The sequence below is a fragment of the Rattus norvegicus genome, chromosome 8 (genome assembly GCF_021556685.1).
Source record: "Rattus norvegicus strain SHRSP/BbbUtx chromosome 8, alternate assembly SHRSP_T2T, whole genome shotgun sequence".
In the NCBI taxonomy this organism is placed as follows: Eukaryota; Metazoa; Chordata; class Mammalia; order Rodentia; family Muridae; genus Rattus; species Rattus norvegicus.
This window is the reverse complement of record NC_141541.1, coordinates 31,419,905-31,440,890: the sequence shown is the minus strand read 5'-3', so window position 1 is coordinate 31,440,890 and position 20,986 is coordinate 31,419,905. Positions and strand designations below refer to the sequence as shown.

Sequence of the window (20,986 nt, the reverse complement as noted above, 5' to 3'; positions counted from 1 at the left end):
TCTCCCTTGCATCATCTCCTTCTCACAGCGAATTCTCTGGAGAAACCCAACATCTACCATCCTTGTTTTCCCACCGAATACCTCTCTTTTATTGAGGCACTGGTGCTTTGTTTAGTAGGCTACCAGAAAAGTTCCAGAAAAAAATATGAATTTCCCAGCATTTGGAATTTGATATCAGTTAACTGTTTGCTTGTTTGTTTATTTCCTATTTCTTGAACAGCATTGAGACTTTTTGTTTTAAGTCTAAACAGGCCATAAAAGGGCAGAGAAAGAGACAAGGAACTAGGAGTCAAGAACGACTCCTGGATCTGGTCCGCAACAGCTGCACATTGGGATTTGTTGGTGGGTGAGAGAAGGGGAGAAAAAGATATATGAGAGCAGGGGGAAGGGCCCTTAATCTGCTTGTCATAAATTGCAATAAAGATATTAAGTCGTATAATGGATGACAGGAGTTTGGAGTTCAAAAACGTTTGGGGTGGAGCTGTATGTTTTCTGTGTGTGGTTTTGTTCTCCATCTCAAAACATTATCTGATTTCTTTGTGTGTGTGTGTGTGTGTGTGTGTGTGTGTGTGTGTGTGTTTTATTTTTTCCCTTGACTCACTCGTTGGTTAAGAGTGTCGTTCAATTTCTACCTGTTTGTTTAACTTTGTAGTTTTACTTCTCTTGCTGACTCCTTGTTTGATTTCATCAAAGGAAAGATGGGTGTGTATGGGGAGGCAGAGAGAAGAGGGGGTGGGGGAGAGAGAGTGAACGCATGCATATTACAGGTGAAGGTACAATCGGGCACTTGTCTTTAACCTTGGATTCTGGTTAAAGTGCAGGTTTCAGTTCAGTAGGTCTCAGATTCCTGCATTTCCAACAAGCAACAGATGGAAATACTCTGGTGTTGGCACACCACACTCAGAAGTCAGCCTACATTGGTCACCAGCTAGGTCTCAGATAAAAGTCCTTGTTATTGTCAAGGAATGAGATTCACAGAGTTTGCCTCCAGCCTAGTCCATGTCTCTGTGCTTAGCAAAATGAGTCTCTTGCACATTTAATAGACATTTATAGGTGCTCACCAAGGAAAGCAAGAAGAATCCAGATGTGAGCTTCAGTTGATATTTAGAGAGTTTTTTTTCAAGTTTTGCTCAGAGAATAGGATTGCTTCCTGATAGAGTGATCAGTAACATGTATTATAAATGTCTTTAAAATAATGAGCCTGTGTGTATGTTTTTGTAACCAGATCGTCACTGTGTCCCCGTTTAAGACTTTAAAAGACTTAAAGAAAGAATGTGTCCTTCCAGTCATTACTCATAGTAGCCTGGCAGGTCTAGTAGGTGCATGGGTGGTGTGTGTGTGTGTGTGTGTGTGTGTGTATGTGTGTGTGTGTATGTGTGTGCCTCTGTGTTTATGTGTGTGTGTGTGTGTATGTGTGTGTGTGTGTATGTGTGTGCCTCTGTGTTTATGTGTGTGTATGTGTGTGTGTGTTTGTGTGTGTGTGTGTGTGTGTGTGTATGTGTGTGTGTAGTGAGCAGGAAAGTGAAGCAGAGTGCATTCTTCAGAGGAAGCACCCTTACACCAAGGGAGATACACAAATGGAAACAGCCCAAACTGTCCAGAGCTTACAGTCTGAGAAAGGTTCCTGCAGAGAAGAATCACCGCCAGGGCAGAGTGGGAGCATCAGGTCCTCATTCGAATGAACAACCTAGAGCGCATCAACTCGTGTAGAGATTTCAGGGTTTCCTGGCAAGGGTCACATATGAACTGCTCTCAGCAGTGTGAGCCCCATGGTCTGCACAGCAGCTATTTCCTGTGCCCCGAAGCAGCCATCCATAAAGAGGTGGATATGGCGGTATGTCAGTAAGTTATGAACACAGAGACGTGACCTTCATGTCGTTCTCTTGATATATTTCCAAATATTATACTTCGATTCTTTTTCAACCACTCAAAAGTGTGAAAAGCACTTTTACCTGGCAAACCTTGCATAGGCGGGTGGCAGGCAGAGTAGATTCCGTGCTGGCAGAGGGGTGAGATTGGTGAGTTGGGATCTCTCTGTACAGATCTTTCAGTGCAAAAGTTTTTTCAATATAGTAAGATAGCCTGACAGAATGTTAGGCATCAAAAGTATTTCCTCACAAAATTGGTGAATGACAGCCTGGGATTATTTCATATTAATGTCGTTAAATGCACTGAGGCTACTCTCTGTGCCAGGCCAGCTCATTAGCACGAGCTGCTTTCAAATAGTGATAAGATTCCTTCACCACACTCCACAGGGTGTTTTATTTTTACCTGATCCTCCCAGTGACCTTTCTGAGTAGGAGAGACAGGCATCAGCTCTGTTCCACAGAAGAAACTCACCCACAGACCTGGAGTCATTAATTTAGGGTAAGGGAACCTACCAGGGGCCTCACATCTAGAGCTTCTATTTCCAGATGAGATGTCCTTGTTTTCATCTCCCAAGAGTCTTCAGATGTCAGTTGCTGGAAGACGAAGCTCTTGAGAGAGAGAGAGAGAGAGAGAGAGAGAGAGAGAGAGAGAGAGAGAGAGAGAGAACGAACGAACACGAACAGAGACAAGTTATCCAAGAATGATTAAGCAGAGTCCTGTGTGAGTTTGGTGGCGAGAAGCCAAAAGGAACAGATCAAAAGTAGTTTTCATTGTTCATGAATGGTCCCAGAGAATCCCCAAGTATACCATGTTGCCCATGCACTGTTCACACTCTTAGTAATCTGCCCATTCCGGGGCCATCAGGACCATAGTTCCTGGTACTCAGATGACTGTTGTATGCAGAGGAACCTGCCTGCAACAAGATGCCCTCTTATTGCAGGATGTATAAAGAAAAAAAAAGCAGCAACTAAAAATTGCTTTTACACCAAATATTCTTGTGCTTGTATTTTCTGTTTTCAACTTCCCTAAACCTGTTTGTGTTGACTTTTTCTCTTGACCTTCAAGAGTGTAGATAAGGAGAGAGTCTTATAGCCATATAAATTATGAGAAACAAGGTGAGCTCCTCTTGGCCATTCAACCACTGAGACATCAATAGGAACCTTTTCATGGACTGCAGCTGCCCTCATAGCCTTCCTGGGCATGCCCTTGCCATGCTGTGTTAACCCTTGGTTGATACTAGATTCACAGAAGATAATTAAGAACGTCATAGGTGGTCAGTGAATAGATGCCATTTAACCTCGACACCTCTTTCTAGGTATCTGAATCCCAAGGTGGGCAGCTGTGACCGTGAAGGGGCTCTGAGGTACTGTTTTAGTAGCTCTCTCTTTAATGTCTAGTCTGATGGCTTAGAGCAACTGGCAGTAGTAGGAGCCCGTAAGCTGCAGCTGCTCCTGTGTCCGTGACACTAGAGAGGACTTCCTCAAGTAGTATGACCCTTCCTCATCCTCTCTCCTTTTAGCCTACGTGTCTTCATGTTGAACGTCCTGTCTGTCTTGTTCCTGGCTGCAGCATCTGCTTGCTCTTCCCCTGCAGTGGGGCCCAGCCCAGGAAGTAGTAATGAAGAAAGTCACCTTTCAAGGTTTGGCTAAGTGGGAAGGTGGGAGCTTTCCCTGACCACCCTGGGAGCAGGTGAAAGAGAGAAAACAGAAGATTTGTGAAGGAGAGAAGGACACAGTGTGTATCTCTGTACTAGTGCTCACTGCTGTGGAAACTCTAGGCTGCATGAGGGCTTTTGTTTTTCCAGGTTGAACTGGACCTCTGTGCTTCCCCTATGGCTCCAACGTCAGCGCCTGGGACTTCGAACAAAAGGCCCAAACTTCATGCTGGAGGACTCCACCTTTCAGATTTTGGGGGGATCCATACACTATTTCCGTGTGCCCAGGGAATACTGGAGGGACCGCCTGCTCAAACTGAAAGCCTGTGGCTTGAATACCCTTACTACGTAAGTGCTGTCTCTTCATCCCTCCACCAAACCTGGCTACCAAACAGGGCCTGTGCAAAAATGTTTGCAGGAAGAAAGCTATTACAGGAAGTCAGCCTACACTGCTTGCTTAGGTTTGCACGTTCTATAGAATCTCTAAGCTGAGGTACAGGAGTTGCAACCAAGTAGTTTGGGGGTGGGGTGGGGGTGGGGGAGTCAGTGTTGAGCATAGAGGAGGTGGCTTGTTTATTCATTTTGTGGCTTGAATAAGTAAACTTGCCTTTTCTCCATTCTGAAGGCTGACCACTCATAGTCTCATAGTCAGACTGTCTAAAATCTGGTGTGTCCCGGAGCCCCCATGGCTTGTGGAGAACTGTCATCTCCCTGTCTTTTCAAGTGACTTTTCCATGTAGATATGCACTACTAGTGTCTCTACATTTTTGTTGTTATTATGAACACATACTACAAGCAACTTTCTTATCTATCTATCTATCTATCTATCTATCTATCTATCTATCTATCTATGTATCTATCTGTTTATCTGTCTGTTCTATCTATGTATCTATCTGTCTGTCTGTCTATCTATCTATCTTTCTTTCTTTCTTTCTTTTTTTTTTTTTTGAGAAAGATGAACTACGCAGCCCAGGGTGGCTTCAGACTGTCCTCCCCGAGTGGAGTCTTGAATGCTGGGATTGCAGGTGTGCTCCACTTTGTCTAGATTGACCAGTGATGTTTTACACAAGCAACTTTCACTTTCCACATGTGTAGCCCTGGCCGAGTGTAGTCTTCTTCAAGGGCTGCAGCCTCTCAGCAACTCAGCATTTATTTTCTGGGAAGACCTTTGGATGGCTGCGCTTATCATCCCTGCATCCAGTCTGGTGGCTGCTCCTTGGCAGGCACCAGACGAAATGTAGACTGTGAAAGTCATCAGAAAAATAGGTTCAGAGGTTGGCGGAGGTGGCTTGGCAGTTTAGAGTGACCTTCCTTTGGCTCCCAGTGTCCGTGTCATCCTCACAACCTGCTCGTAATTCCAGCTCCAGAGACACCTTTGGTCTCTGTGAGAACCTGAACTCACATGCCCATACCTCCTGTCCCCCCGTGACACATATACACAAAATTAATAGAAATAAATACAAACAGGCCCAGTTATGAATAGCATTGATCTTTTTTTATGGCTTTGTTTTCAAAACTGCTAACATATATTTGGGGCTATCTCTATGAAATAAAAAGGACCAACAGGTTGAAATTCTCCATTATTAGGCAAAAATGGTATGATTATAAATCAAGGAAGTGGGCTACCTTGAGTGATTTGTGAACTAGCTTTGAAGACAGTTATAAAAGGGACACATTTTTTTTTTTTTTTATAAATCAGAACGGTGTTGAGAGAAATGTGGGCAACTTCTTAGAGGACCCCTAAAGGTCTTAAGAATACCGCAGTGCGTTCTAACCTGGGGTCACAGACCCTGACTTTTTACTCCCAATATCTCATACTTCACCTTAGTCAAGTTGACTCTCTGTCCTCCTAAGGAGATGTGATATTCTTCCTAGAGCTTGCCTTGCAGTCTCTATGGTCCTCATGTCAGGTTCTGAGGTCTGAAGTTATTGAAAACTGTCTCTTTAGCCATCATAATGGGTGTTGGGCTAAATGTGCTTATGTGGATAAACAAACTGACCTGAACTTATCTTGTCCTTTACAGCTATGTGCCATGGAACCTCCATGAGCCAGAACGAGGCAAATTCGACTTCTCTGGGAATCTGGACCTAGAGTATGTAGTCTCGGTGCTTCTGGACCTAGTCTGGAATGGGAAGTTACTTGGGGTTGATGAAGAGCCATCACGATGTACTGTCTTGACTCTGTTTTGGGAAACTGAGGACTGGGTCTGGAGCCTTGTTCTTAGGATGCTGAGAACAGCTTTGAACTCAGGGCCTGGATGCTCCCCATCTGTATATTACCCCGGGCTCTCAGCCTACAGGTTCCTATCCCCCTTTTCACTATAGTCTAGAGAGTCAAGATCCCAGATCTTATCAGATTCTGTGTTGGGGTTCATATACCTGGGATGGAATTGGGCTGCTACTGGGTGCAAAGTTCCTGTACTTTTTCTGACAACTCCCAGTGGGTCTTCGTGGGTGGTCCTGATGCAAGGATGCAGTGCATACCCAGCTCCCTGGGCTTCTGGCCCCCTATGTTGTGCAGGGATCCCTTGCAGTGCTGAGCTTTGTCCAAGCCCCACTTACCCCAGGTTCCCTGAGTGAGAGAGGAAGGAGCAGGGAGGAGCAGGGAAGTTTGATACCCAAAGTGCCTGTGGTTCCTCCCATATGTAGCCATATTCTAGATCTTCAGGGCTGACTTTCTTTCTCTCCCTAGGGCCTTTATCTGGCTGGCTGCAAAGATTGGCCTGTGGGTGATTCTGCGACCAGGGCCCTACATCTGTAGTGAGATTGACCTCGGGGGCTTGCCCAGGTGAGAGAGGGCAGTGTGGGTCTCCAAGCTGGAGGGGTCTGGCTGCTTATTGGTGTTGGCTTAATTTTGTTTTAAGGTAGTTTTCATTCTGTGCAGAATTTCCTCTTTGAAGCGGGTGCCACTGACACAGGGCCATTGGCACAATGCTGCCATCACTGCCCTTGTTGAGTAACCTTGGGCCCTTCTATGTGTCAGGCGGCTGCAGTTGGAGGTTCTCTGCCTGGAGGCATTTCATTGTTCTGATCACCTGGAGAGGCACCCAGGCAGGTTACTTATCTGATCTGCCCATCAATACCAAATGAGACAAACGAAACCGTCCTGTTTTGTAGAGGTATTGCTGGTGATTTATTAAAACCCCAGGTGTTGCTGTAGTGTAGTGGAATCGGTCTTTGTGGTTTTGTCCTCAGTTCTCCTGGGTCTGTTCTTCCTAAGTGCAGTTTCTAGTAAGGTCAGTATGCTCTGGGAGTGATGTCTGGATGGGTATCATGTGGGCCCACATCCATTCCTCTTCCTTAGCAAGACTGCCTTCATTTTCTAGCAAAAAAAGAAGTTCTAACTTATCAAGTGTAATCATCATTGTCCTTACAGCACCAATCACAGGGGGCTAGCCTCAGGCTCCGCCCATCTGCACTGTCTCTTCTCTTACAGCACCAATCACAGGGGGCTAGCCATAGGCTCCGCCCATCTGCACTGTCTCTGCTCTTACAGCACCAATCACAGGAGGCTAGCCACAGGCTCCGCCCATCTGCACTGTCTCTGCTCTTACAGCACCAATCACAGGGGGCTAGCCACAGGCTCCGCCCATCTGCAATGTCTCTGCTCTTACAGCACCAATCACAGGTGGCTAGCCACAGGCTCCGCCCACTTGTGCTGTCCCCAGAGGAAAGGAGGCTGAACCTCTTGGTTCTGGAAGTGGCTTGGGGAACTCCTCACAGCACAAAGTACTAGGCCCAGACCTTATCTGCTGTCTGTTTCCAGCACGGCCTGCCCTTCCATCGGGGGTGGGGGTGGGGTGGGGTGGAGGGGCACAGCTTGTCTTTGGTCCAGCACCCAGGATCATTCTGACCTGACACAGCATCTCAGGCAGAGCTGTGAGCACACAAGCTGCTTGGCCCTTACTGCGGATTAGACACCTGTGCCACTGTCAGCAGTTTCCTCGGTCTCAGCTGGAGCTGGGCATAGGAGGACAAGAGGGTTTAAGTCTTAAATTAGAAGCAGTGGGGACTCTTAGATCTGCCTTCCGTTGCCGTGGAGTGGGCACCTACCTATTCGTGAGGGATTCTCGGGAGGGTAGGGTATCAGTGCTTTGGGGATATAGGCCTCTTCGATAGATCAGGATATGCAGGTCAGGTTAGGGGAGAGCCCCTTTAGCCTTTCATTATCGACTGACATTCCCTGATATGTTTCTGTCACTGTTCAGTGTTTCTGAGCTAGGGGGAGGGAGCCATCAGAGCCTCTTGTTAGAAAACCTGTTTCTTACTTCACTGGATGGGAAACCCTTTGGCTTTAGCTTTGGAGCCAGCCCCTGGTGCTGAGTTTCTGTTGGAATCTGTGACCTCCTCAGATCAGGGAAGACTTCGTTTTGCCCTCCTGCTGCTGCCCTGGTGGCAGACTGCAGGGCCTAGGCTCATGAGACCCTCTGACACCATCTCACAACTCTATCAGGATCGTTTTTCTGGGGCATCCTGGAAGGTCGAATCTGGGCTTCTCTAGTCCCAGTGATTTGCAATCCTTTTGACATTGCCTTTCTCCCAGCCTTGGGATAGGGTCTGTCTGCGCAGGCCAGCCAACCCACTATTTAGCTCAGGCTGGTTTTAAGATCGTGATTCCCTTGCTTCAGCGGAGTGCTGGAGTTCCAGGAGTGCTCTGATGCCCGTGTGGACCATTAGTGTAAATACTTGAAGACCAGGCTTTGCCCTTCTCGCTCTGGTGGATAGTTGAGAGCATCTGTAGCCGTGAGATTCAACCCAAACTTCCCAAGGCATTCGGTGTGCAGGCTGGCACTGTGGTGTATCTGCCTCTGAACTGCGTGCATAGCTTCCTGACTTCCTAGCTAGTTGGAGGCGGTGGGGTGGTAATTAGCCCTGGCCAGACCTGCTCTCCAGACTCATTCTCGAGGGGGTTAAAGCTGCTTCCTTCTCCCTGCTCGCTAGCCTGCCCAAGCAAACCCACGGACTGTGACACTGATATCCCTTTTCCTCACTTCTGTCTCTAAGCTGGCTCCTTCAAGACCCTGACATGAAGCTAAGAACAACTTACCCTGGCTTCACTAAGGCAGTGGATCTTTACTTTGACCACCTGATGTCCAGGGTGGTGCCGCTTCAGGTAAAAGGGAAAAAAAGGCTTTATAATCTTCTGCCTGCCTTCTAAATAGCATGCAGTCCTCGGCAAGCTCACAGATGAGGGTCCTGCAGTTCTTCTCACCACAAGGGCACATTCTTCACCACTCTGTGAGAGCTCAGTTTAGAACATCAGGGCCTCCGGTACTTGTGTTTTCAAAGAGCGTGATCCTACTGTGGTCCCAGCCAGGGCTGACATAACAGGTGGGTACGAGGCCCTGCGTGAGTCTGCCAGTCAGAGCTACAAATAGGATGCTTTAGGAAATGAAGCATCAATCTGTCAGAGTCTCAGCGACACAGTGACCGCACAGAGCACAGCACACATGGAAAGGCCCAAGATAGGACGTAGGAATTTTGTGTAAGTATAAAGCTCTAATTGACATCTTTTTAAAGTACAGCCCTATGCTGTCCGATTCACTCTGACTGTTCAAAACAAATATATTCAGATGAGACTTCGGGAGAAAGAATCTTACTATTTTATGTTACAGTTACAAGTAATAAACAAGCAGGAATGGGATTAATTAGCCCAGTTGCTGTGTAAAACCACATAGAATGATATTAAAAATTAGTACAGCATTAGAAACTAGTGCACTGATTTTAAAAAACATCACTCTTGGGTTAATGGTTTGGAACATCCATAGCAACATGAGTTAAAATAAACAGCGAGGTGAAACAGGTTATCAAGGTTGGTTTGAAAGCCAGATAAGCAAGGGAAACCGTTTATATATAAATATACCCCAATATCAATTGAGCCATGTGTATATTTACAAACTGTTACCTATTTGTAGAAGATTTGAGATTGTACATCAGATGTGACTGGGTGTCCTGCCATTTTGTTTACTGAATAGAAAAGAACCGGGAAGTTTGGAAGCTCTTGGCCTAGCTTTTCCCAGGATCATGGGGTCTCTTAGATGGTGCAGTATTATGTGGAGGGAGCAGCAGTGAAGGGTTTCTGGGGATACGAATAGAATAACCAATTTCGTTCATGGGTACAGCACAGTTGTTTCATTTGCTCTTTTATTGTGTATGATGTATGTAACAAAAACTGACCCTTTCGAGTACAAAGTTAAACATCATTAAATATATGTTAAGTGTCCTTATTAGAGGGGAGATATATATTCCAAAACCCTTAATGGGTGCCTAAGGCCACACACAGGGGTAAACCTTACATATATAACATGTTTCTATTCACATTACACGGGCAATGGAGTTTGAAGGGACTCTGGCTTAAGCGTGGTGAGCATTGCTCTGGCGAACCCTACCTGTCTTCCCAATTTCCTCTGCCTTGCTAAAAACCATTAGATTGCATTTGTTAAGCTAGCCCTCCAAGGTCTATTCCCTTACTTAGTCAATTTCTCTTCTTGACGCTGACTACCAAGGTCCAGGTATTAAAGTATTGAAGTCCAGCAATCAAAAGCTCCCTTTGGCTCACCTAATTAACATGACCAATTAAAATTAAATGCCTCATCCTAACACAGGTTTCCCATTTTACCTTTATTAACCACCATTTGCCTATGGGCCACATCTGTCTCTCTCTAACCACAGGCAGTCCTTTGTCCCCCACCTCCCTGGCACAAATGCTTTTGCCCCTCTTTCTTGCTCTCTTTTCTTCCTTCTCCCTTGGTCCATTCCCCTTTCCCTCTTCCTCTATCTCCTGTCTTTGTCCCTTATCCATGCTCTCTGTCCATTTGGGGCAAATAAATATTTGTGCTGAGAACATAGTCTTGGGGTGTCTTGAGCCGACTCTGGGGTTCCCTACAAAGTTTACATGGATCAGACAGACTAAGACATTAACAATAATAGCATCATAAAATAGAGCAATTATAGCAGTGCACTGTAGTAAGTCACCTGGATCCCTGATCTTTTAAAAATGATTCCTTCATTTATATTATGCATAGGGATATTTTGTACGCATTTCTGTCTGCACACCAGAAGAGGGAATTATATTCCATGTAGTCATAGACAGCAGTGAACTGTGGGTGCTGGAAACTGAACCCTTGACCTATGGAAGAACAGCTAGTGCTCTTAACCACGGATCCATCTCTCTCGCCCCCTGGGATTTCTAATCTTATACTTTGGCTCTATTTTAAAGTAGTGCCCGGGCTACGTATACCCAAGCAGTGCAGTCCTGAAATTCATCCAAAATTGATGTGGCCACTAAGTGACTGACAGGCAGGTTATGTACAGCACGGACCCCCTGGACAAAGATGATTTACAGTCAGGTTGAACATGAGGGAACATTGCCACCTTTCATCAGATTGCTCCTCCCTTTGAATTTATGCACAATTTAAAACATATGATTTGTATATAGAGTTTTCCATCTCATATTCCCATACCATCACTTGTCATATATAATTGAATCCTGAAACACAAGCCCACTATTATATGATGGCTTAAAAACAGCAGCTAAGGGGAAACTGTTCTATGGTGGAAACGACAGGTAACGGGGAGCTGTTGTATGATGGCTGAAAATAACAGCTAAGGGGGGACTACTGCATGACAACTTCAAATCCCAGGAAAGCTGGAAAGTTCAGAGAGTGAGAAATCCAATCAGTCAATCAGTCAACTAAGCAGTCACGCAGTCAGTCAGCCAGTCAGTCAGTCAGTCAGTCAGTCAGTCAGTCAGTCAGTCACTCAGTCACTCAGTCATTCAATCCTCCAACCTCATCTGGTTGTCTCCTCTGTCCCCTTTCCCACCTTGGATGGCTCACCTATACTAGATAAGTCCTTCATCTCTAAAGTCCCTCCCAACCCCATGACATTTTCACAGAAACACTAATCCACAGGTGAAGACTCCATCCTCATGATCTAGTCGCCTTTCAGAGGTTCTCTTTCTTAATAACCACTTAAGGTTATGACATCAGTTTATTAAGTTCGACACAATTCAAACATCTAACCTTCTAATTCAGGAAAATGTGGAACCACTGGAATTGGGAAGTGATCCAGACCATCTGTAGAACTGCCACACATAACTTCAAGGAACTTGATATCCCCTAGGAGGGACATGTGGGCTTCAGGGGAGAGCAGGTATAGTGCAAGAGCAGGAATTCTATCAGCTACTAAAAATGAGAAAGATGAGGGATACGAGGGAGGTGTCTTAACATAATACAGGCTCTACTGCAAGTCCGCAGTCAACATTATCCCAAGCAGAGAGAAACTCAAAGCATTTCTACTAAAATCAGGTAGAAGACAAGGATGTCCACTCTCTACACACCACCTTATTGTAGTATTTAAAGTCTTAGCTGGAGCAGTAAGAAAGTTGAAGAGGATCAAGGGGATACAAATAGAAAAGGAAGATGTCTCCTAAGCACTCCACCAGAAAACTTATACAGCTGAGAAACGCCTTCAGAAAAAGCAGCTGAATATAAAAGTAATACAAAATCCGTATCTTTCCTATATACACATGGCAAACATACTGAGAAAGAAACCAGGAAAACAGTACCTTTCATGATAGCCTTAAGACTTGTGCAATGAAGTCTTTAAGGCATTGGAGAACATTACAGAAGATGGAAAGACCTCTCGTGCTCTCGGGACAGGAGGATAATATAGTAAAAAACAGCCATCCTGCCCAAAGCAATCTACAGATTCAATGCCATCTCCATCAAGATACTAACACAATTCTTTATGGGGGGGGGAACCCCTCAAACTTCATATGGGAACACAAGATACCCAGGGCAGCTAAAACGATCCTGAATACTAAAAGAAATGTTGGCATCACCGCTATCCCCTGCTTCAAGTTGCATTACAGAGCCATACTAATAAAATCAGCATGATGTTGGGACCAAAGCAGACATTGGTCAACGGAATAGAATCGAAGACTTAGACGTAACTACACACCTATGGACACCTACTTTTTGCCAAAGAAGAAAAAAAAAACCACTGTGGAAAAAATGGAATCTTCAACAGTGGTGCTGGTCAAATTGGATGGCTGCAGGCTGAAGAATGAAAATAGATTTATATCTATCACCTTTTACAAAACTGGACTCCAAATGAATAGGAGAGCACAGCATAAGATACTTTGAATCTGGTCGAAGAGAGTGTAGAGGATTCACTTGAACTCATGGACACAGGAAAGGGCTTTCCTACTGGGGCCCCATAGCATAGGGGTTCCATAAGACCGACAACTGGTAAATGGGACGTCACGAAGCTAAACGGTTTTCTGTCCAGCAAAGAGGCATCATTTGCCCAGAGTGGCAGCTTACAGAATGGGGAAAATGTCTGTGTCCGTCATAGTTTTGACAGACATGCTGGTTGACTCCACACCCAAGAGACTGATGCAAAGAACTCAGAAACTGGGGCAGCATGCACAAGACCTGTATAAATTCAAGCCAGACAATTGCAGCATGGAGAAGGGGAAATGGACACAGAGTTCACCTCTAAGCAAGCATCCTTTACAATGGCTAGGAGAGGGAAGATCAGTTTTCCCCAGTGGAGTGACAACCCCACTGCAGGGCGGGCACCACGCGTAGGAGTAGCTGGACAACACGAGTAGACCGTATGCTTGTTGTCTTTTGTTACTTGTCTTGCTTTGGTATTTTTATCTTTGTTTTTTATTTTCTTTTTTTACTGGGTGAGAGAGAAAGAACATGGAGTTTTGGGTGGGTAGGGAGGTGGGGAAGAGCTAGGTTGAGTTGGAAGAGGAGAAAGAATATGATCAAAATATATTGCGTGAAGAAAAATTTAAAAGCCAATAAACATTAAAAAGAATTTCAATAGACAATGCTATTGTGCCAGCCTCCCATTGCTTTGGTAACTGGCTTTGCAGTACGTTTTGAAGCCAGAAGTGGGAGGTCTCTATAACCTTTGTACGTTGTGTGGCTCCTAGGTGTCCAGAGTTCGGGTGAATTTTAGAATTTCTTTTTCTATTTCAGCAACAGCCTTGGGGTTGTGATAGGGATTTCCTGGCATCCGTAAAGCACTGACTTAAAAACAGTGGCTCTAATAACGAGTGGACCCAGAAGTGCTTTCTTTATTGCTATCTTCTTTTCTTTCTTATAGTATCAATTTGTAGTATATCACTTCCTTCTCTAAATTCTTATTCCATTCTTTTTAATACTGTTTGGAATTGATCGTTGGTTGTGTATAGAGATAGAACTGATTTCACTTTTGTTCGTTGATCTTGTGTCCCGTAAACTCGCCGAGTTGGCTCATAAACTGTAACACTGTTGTCTGTGGAGTTGTTGATGATTTTCTACATTAAGCTCATGTGTGTGCAAGTAGTCATGATTTAATGTTTAACTTTTGTGTGAGCTTGTTTCCGCTTGACTAATGCTTTAGCTGGGACTGGAACTGTATTGAGCAGAGTCAGTGAAGAAGGAGTCTTTGTCCTGCTTGTGTCTAGAGGAAAGGGTTGTGGTTGTTCATCTCTGAGTGTGACGTTGGCCCTGGGCTTCTCCTACTCTGGCTTTATTATGTTGAGGTAGTTCCTAGTTTGTTGAATGTTTTTATTCTTCAAGTCCATTGAATTCTGTCAAGTGCCTTTTATGTATAAAAAGGAGATTGTGTGAAATTTCCCTTAATTTTCAGAATATGGTTTATATTGGGTTTTGTATTGGTTATCCTTACATCCCAGAATTTAATCTTATTTGCTCTTGGTATGTAATCCTTTGAATCAAGGTTTAGTTTGTAGTGCTTTTGTTTGTTTTGGAACAGTGGCTCACTTTATAGCCCCGCTTACCTGGAACTTACAATGTAGACCAGGCAGATATTAAATTTACAGAGTTCTGCCTCCCTCTGCCACCTGGAAGCTGCTGGCTAGTGTTTTGTTTTGTTTTGTTTTGTTTTGTCTGTTGATAGTGTTCTCTGGCTTGGTGGTACTGACTCCATTGAATAATATAGGAAGTATTTCTGAACTTCAATTGGTGTTAATTCTGCTTTCAGTATTTAATAGAGACGCTGAGTCTAATCTTAATGCTAGGGAGACAGAAGCAGGAAGATTGAGTGTTCAAGGACACCCTGGCTACAGAGTAAGTTGAAGGTCAGTTTGGCCATAGTTAGGTCCAGGGCAGCCTGAGCTATACATTTGAAACTTGTTTTAAAAAAAAAGAAGTAACAAAAATACAATTCATCAGTGGGGCCTGTGGTCCTGGACTTTTCTTGACTGGGAGGTTCTTGATTACTGATGCAGACTCTCTACCAGTACAGGTGTGTATACACTTTCTTTTTCTTCATGATTTACTGTATTTCTAGGAATTATTTATTTCTAAGGAATTCATATATTTCATCTAGGTTGCTCAATTGTATATAGTTGTTTAAAGTTCTCTTTTAAAAACCATAATACTTTCGTTTATCATTTGACGATTTCATACATAATGCTATTTAATTTTAACCATATGCACTTGCATTCCTGACTTCAGTAACTTCTGGACCTCCTCTTGCAAACCATGTCATATCCCGTTTCCAATTTCCTCTCCTCTCTCTCTCTCTCTCTCTCTCTCTCTCTCTTTCTCTCTCTCTCTCTCTCTCTCTCTCTATATATATATATATATATATATATACACACACATACACACATCACACACATATGTGTGTGTGTATATATATATGAATTAGTTTGTATTTATAAAACATAAATATGCATTCTTCAATTTGAACTGCCCATATATATGGGTTTGGGGCCATCCATTAGTGCATGGCCCACCAACTGTTGTGTTTGTGTGTGTGGGGTGCTGTGCACCTGAAGAAAACTGACTCCTCTCCAGGACATAGCAACTGCCCTAACGTCTGCCTCTTGTTACCTTCCTGCCTTTTGTTTTGGGATTTTTCTGAGCCATGGGTGGAAGGGATGTGGTGAAGATGTCTCACTTATGGCTGAGAATCTGACAGTTACTCACTCCCTGCATGCTGATTAGTTGCGGAGTCTGTATTTAAATAAGCTGCCTTTTTTTTTTTTCTGAGAGAAGGGTTGAGGAGGCATCCACGCTCCTCTTTTATGACTTCTATAAAATTAGTAACCATGTGCTGTTTAGTTTCTGATTTTAGTAGAGTCTTCTATTTTTCTTAGTTTAACTACAAGGTTTTTTTCATTTTTTTAAAAAGAATTATTTATTCAGTGTGTGTGTGTGTGTGTGTGTGTGTGTGTGTGTGTGTGTGTAGCTGTCTTCAGACACACCAGAAAAGGGCATCAGATCCCACTATAGATGATTGTGAGCTGCCATGTGGTTGCTGGGAGTGAAACTCAGGTCCTCTGGAAGAGCAGTGTTCTTTATTTTTTAAGTTTTTTTATTGGATATTTTTTCTTTACATTTCAAATGTTATCCCCCTTCCTGGTTTCCCAGCCATAAGTCTACTATCCTATCCCCCTCCCCCTTTTCTTTTCTTTTTTTAAACATTTTTATTAGATATATTTCTTTACTTAAAATTCAAATGTTATTCCCCTTCCCGGATTCCTGTCCATAAGCCCTCATTGCCTCCCCTCTTTTTCCCCCTCCCCGATATGGGTATTCCTCCTATACAGCCCCCTTACTGCCTCCACATATTTCCCTGCACTGGGGGTCCAACCTTGGCAGGACTAAGGGCTTCCCCTTCCACAGGTGCCCCAACAAGGCTATTCTCTGCTACATATGCTGTTGGAGCCGAGTCAGTCCATGTATAGTCTTTCGGTAGTGGTTTGGTCCCTGGAAGCTCTGGTTGGTTGGCATTGTTGTTTGAAGGGTTGCAAGCTCCTTCAACTCTTTCAATCCTTCCTCCTACCCCCACCCCAAGGAGGTTCTGTTCACAGTTCAGTGGTTTGCTACTACATTGCCCTCTGTACTGGACATGCTCTGGCTCTGACTCTCAGGAGAGATCTATCTATATCCGGTCCCTTTCAGCATGAATTTTTTAGCTTCATCCATCTTATCTAGTTTTGGTGGCCGTATATATATGGGCCACATGTGGGGCAGGCTCTGAATGGCCAGTCCTTGAGTCGCTGCTCTAAACTTTGCTTCCATATCCCCTCCTGTGGATATTTTTCCCCCTTTTAAGAAGGAATGGGAGCATCCGCATTTTGAGCCATTTCTCCAGCTCAGTTTTTCTCAGTTTTATAGATTTTTTTCTTTTAAAAATCAGGTCTTAGATGTGTAATTTTTTTCTCATCTCTTAAAATTTTTCTGGCTCAACTTAATTTAATCCTTCTGAAACCTTATATCTCCTTTTCTGTTCTTTTCAGTGACTTGAGGAAATTTGTTTGTAGCAGTTCCACGTGAGCATAGAGTGTGTTGTGTTTACTCTCCTCCCTTACCTTCTCTTCTGTCTCTTCTAACCTGTCGCAGCTCCTCCTCCCTCCAGGTCCCTTGCCTTTTTATTTAAATTTCATCACCCGCTGATTTTTAACCACAGTTATCTGTGTAAACCCTGTGAGTCTGGTGGGCTCCACTGAAAACAGGGACTGTTCCTCCCTAGAATCTGTCAGTTGCTTATAGCCAATCAGGGAAGGGGCGGGCCCTCAGGTCCCTTTCTTATTATTGATTGGCTGTTGACAGGCCCAGTCTTGTTTCAGAGCCAATGTAGGCAGCTCTATCCCTTATAAGGTTCTGTTCGCAGTGGTTGTGCCAGCCCTCAAGATGGCGTTGCAAAGACTTCCCCAGCCTATCTTCTGGCTTGAACGTCTTTTATCTTTTCTACGATGTCCCCCATTTTCCCTGACCCCAAGCCTTACAGGAAGTGCTGAAATGTCCTACTGAGGGCTGAGCACTCACTCTAAGCACCGTGAACAACCACAAGCCTTCACTTTTTGTCATGCCCAGTGCAGGAAGTGTGCGCTGGAGCTTTCCCGATTTCTTAGACATGAAGGCAGACGGTCAATCTTTGACGCTTCACCTTTTAAATGTGTGCACAGCTGGGAATTCCCTGCATTTTGTTAGTTTTTTGTTTGTTTTCGGTTTCATTTATCTAATTTTTTTTTGCTACTATGGTGATTTCTTCATTAGCCATTGTTATTGAAGATTATCGTTGAATTTCCATGAGTTTGTGAACTTCCCAGTTTTCTTTTGCTCTCAACTTCTATTTTACACCATCGTAAGTAGAACAACACTTGGATTTCAGTGTTTTAAAATTTATGAAAACTTGTTTTGTGGCCTAACATAGGGTCTCTACTAGAAAACGGCCTGTCTTGCCCAAGAGAAAAGACATGTGTCGAGCTATTTCAGGGTACTGTGTTGTTTCTTGTCTTTTCTGGAGGATACATTTTATATAGCTTCAGGTTGTCTAGCACTCATTTCAACTTGGGGAATTAATTGCACACTAAGTGTGAAGGAATCAACTCCTTCAACTTCCCTTTGTTGTAAATTTATCTTTGTAAAGTTTTTTTTCCAAGATAAAGAGTTTCCAGTTAACACCAGTTTTCTTTCAGTGCAATGAACATATTATCTATCCCACTGTCTTTTGACTTGCAGCTGGGGTCCTCTTGGTAGCTTCGCTGACAGGTTTTTGTAAATTGTAACATCGTTTTCCTCCAGGTATCCCATCCTCCCTCCCTCCCTCATATTTCCAATGGCTTCGTATCATAAAACATCACTATGTAGGACTTGCTGAGATTTTGGGTTTTATATGTGTGTGTGTGTGTGTGTGTGTGTGTGTGTGTGTGTGTGTGTGTGTGTGTGTGTGTCTGTGTCTGTGTCTGTGTCTGTGTCTGTGTCTGTGTATATATACATATGTGTACACACACATACACACATACTTACATCTCCAGGTCTTTCTCCAAATTTGAGGGATTTCAACTATTCTTTCCTTTCCACCCTTTTCCCTTTCCTTTTTCATTTCCCTTTCTTCCCTCCCTCCCTCCCTCCTTCCTTCTCTCCCTCTCTCCCTCTATCCATCTCTCTTCCTGCTTCCACCCCCCCACCCCGCTGTCTTTTAAAGCTTTGATGAGGTTTTGCTCTCACGCTCAAATTCACACTATACACAGGCTGGTCTTAAACTCATAATTCTCCTACCTCGGCCTCCCAAAGTTCTGGGATTACAGGTGCATGCCACCATGCCCGGTCAGCCATTAATTCCTTAAATACCCTTTCTATATATTTCCTTTTAAATTTAAATTTTTATTTTTTGAGATTTTTATATGAGTATTATAATTCCACCAGTTCTACCCCTCCCCCTCCAACTCCTTCCATATTCTTCCCACTCCCACTGCAATTATTGACCTCTTCTCTAAATATGTATATAATACACATATATACATATATAAGAAATATGTATTTAATTTTGTGTTGCTGAGTTCATTTAGTGTTGCTCTATATCTGTGTATTTGGTGCTGACAACTGTTATTGGATAACCCACTGGGGGACTTTTCTCTAGAGAAGACTGACTTTTCCTCTCCTAATAGCCATTGAATGCCTGTCGCTCTTCATCTAGGGGTCTGGCATTTTCTCTCTCTTCTCCTCCTCCTTTTCCTCCATGTCAAAGGATAAGTATATTGGTCTGATAAAAGGTATTACCTAAGTTCATTAGGCCCTGTTTGCATTTTTTTAATTGATTTTTCTTTTCTTTACCTTAAGGAAGATAACTTCAAATGATTATTTTCAAGTTCATTTATTATCCCCTTTGTCTAGTAAATCTGTTTTGTGTGTTTGTGTGTATATGTGTATATCTATATGCACATGTGTGCGTGATGTATATACATATATGTACACATACACACATATATGTGCACACACACACATATATGTGCAACACACATACATATTGCAACACACATATATATGTGCGCGCGCACACACACACACACACACACACACACACACACATGTTCTTTGATCAAAGTCCTTTTAATATCCTCTCATCTTGTTCTCCTTTCCACCAAATCAAGTCTTGCTCTTTCCCCCTCTTTTTGATACGTGTTTCTGAGCATCAAACCTAGGGCCTGGCAAATACTAGGAAAGTTTTGAGTATTTTCTACTGGATTAGCTTTCCAACTTCCATGTTTCTTTGTGTGTGTGTTTGCCCTGTGGCTTTTGGTTGAACAATAGGCACTAAAAAACATCTTTCCCTATTTCTGCAGATGGTCAGGGAAGGCCTTCACCAATTGATGGGGTTTTGAAATTGGAAGGCCAGCCCAGGATGCTCATATTTTCTGGACATATATTCTATTCATACTGTCCATCTTCTACCCAAGCCTTGATTTCCTTTACCAGTCATCATGTCCCCAGAAGTCTCGTTGCAGTTCCTTCTAGAATGCAGTTTCTTCATAGTCTTTGGCCCATAATTCTATTGCTCCAGTCAATCACAAGTCTGCAGTCTTCTTTGGTGTTGACATGCTACTGTGTCTGCCACTGCCTTCTTCAGCGTCTAGCCTGGGTCTCAAGTCATCTGAAATAGAAGCCTCTCTACCAGGCAGTCCAACAGGCAGACTGGAATATTATAAATAAGCTTCAATTCTGGGGTTGGAAGTGGAATTTGAGATGATTTCTCTTAACCACACCGTGCTGCACACAGGAGGGCCTGGGGCCGAGGCTGAGTACCAACATGACGGATTTCCCACTATCACTTGCAGTGGCTTCTTGATCGGTGATCATGACACTTGTTTGCTTTGGTCTTAGACTGGTTTCCAGCACTGCTTTAATTAGTCTTTGGTTGTTTGATGTTTCCACGGGAAGGCACGGCCTGATGTTCCTTGCTTTGATGTCTGATGATGTCACTCCCAATGACCCACAAAGCCTATTGAGGTTCTAGCTCTCAGTATAATGTGCTATTGGTAATTTGTGCTGGGTGTAAATTTAGATATTGTGACCCCCATGACCCATTTAGCTTCTGTTTATCTCTTTTCCCCAGTATAAGCATGGGGGGCCTATCATTGCGGTGCAAGTGGAGAATGAGTACGGTTCCTATAACGGAGACCATGCGTACATGCCTTACATCAAGAAGGTAAGAGTCGCTGCGTTCATGTCTTGTCATTCCTCCCTATGAACTACATTACAGACTGTGACATGTTGCCCTGACACTTTCCTCAAATTAATATATCGCGTCTTCCAACGCCACTCATTAATTAGTGAAACGTTCTCCGTGGCTCATCTCAGCAGAACTGTCACTCACCCTTTATTGATTGAGTTTAGCGGGATAGCTAAAATGCACATCCGGTGCCTCAGGGACTAAGAAAGGAATTACCTGTTAGATGGAGGTGAGGAAAGCTGTGTGGAGCGTCTGCCTCATGCCAGTGAAAAGCCAGATTTGTGGTGCACATAGATTTTATTGAGGATATGTAAAACCAAAACAAAACAAATAACAAGAAACAAAAAACCCTCCGACCGTCTACACACTGTACTCATTATAAGGGTTTCTGGGGTGGTGTTCGGACATCGGATCGTGGAGTGGACTGCAGATTCACTTGGCATGACAGAGAAGGATGGTGGGGTGACAGCA

At 43.7% G+C, this 20,986-nt stretch overlaps 1 protein-coding gene across 17 annotated transcripts in view; it reads left to right on the top strand.

Moving 5' to 3' along the window:
- The window catches only part of Glb1l2 (galactosidase, beta 1-like 2), a 51,310-nt gene that overhangs the window by 6,619 nt on the left and 23,705 nt on the right, over nucleotides 1-20,986 (top strand). For 9 of the 17 annotated variants that reach the window (XM_087563445.1, XM_087563447.1, NM_001436559.1 and 6 more), the window contains 7 exon segments: nucleotides 3,185-3,232; nucleotides 3,389-3,508; nucleotides 3,674-3,871; nucleotides 5,548-5,616; nucleotides 6,216-6,311; nucleotides 8,528-8,636; nucleotides 20,399-20,491. In XM_087563445.1, coding sequence (XP_087419571.1) covers nucleotides 3,185-3,232; nucleotides 3,389-3,508; nucleotides 3,674-3,871; nucleotides 5,548-5,616; nucleotides 6,216-6,311; nucleotides 8,528-8,636; nucleotides 20,399-20,491 — 733 coding nt within the window. 17 annotated transcript variants of the gene reach the window in all.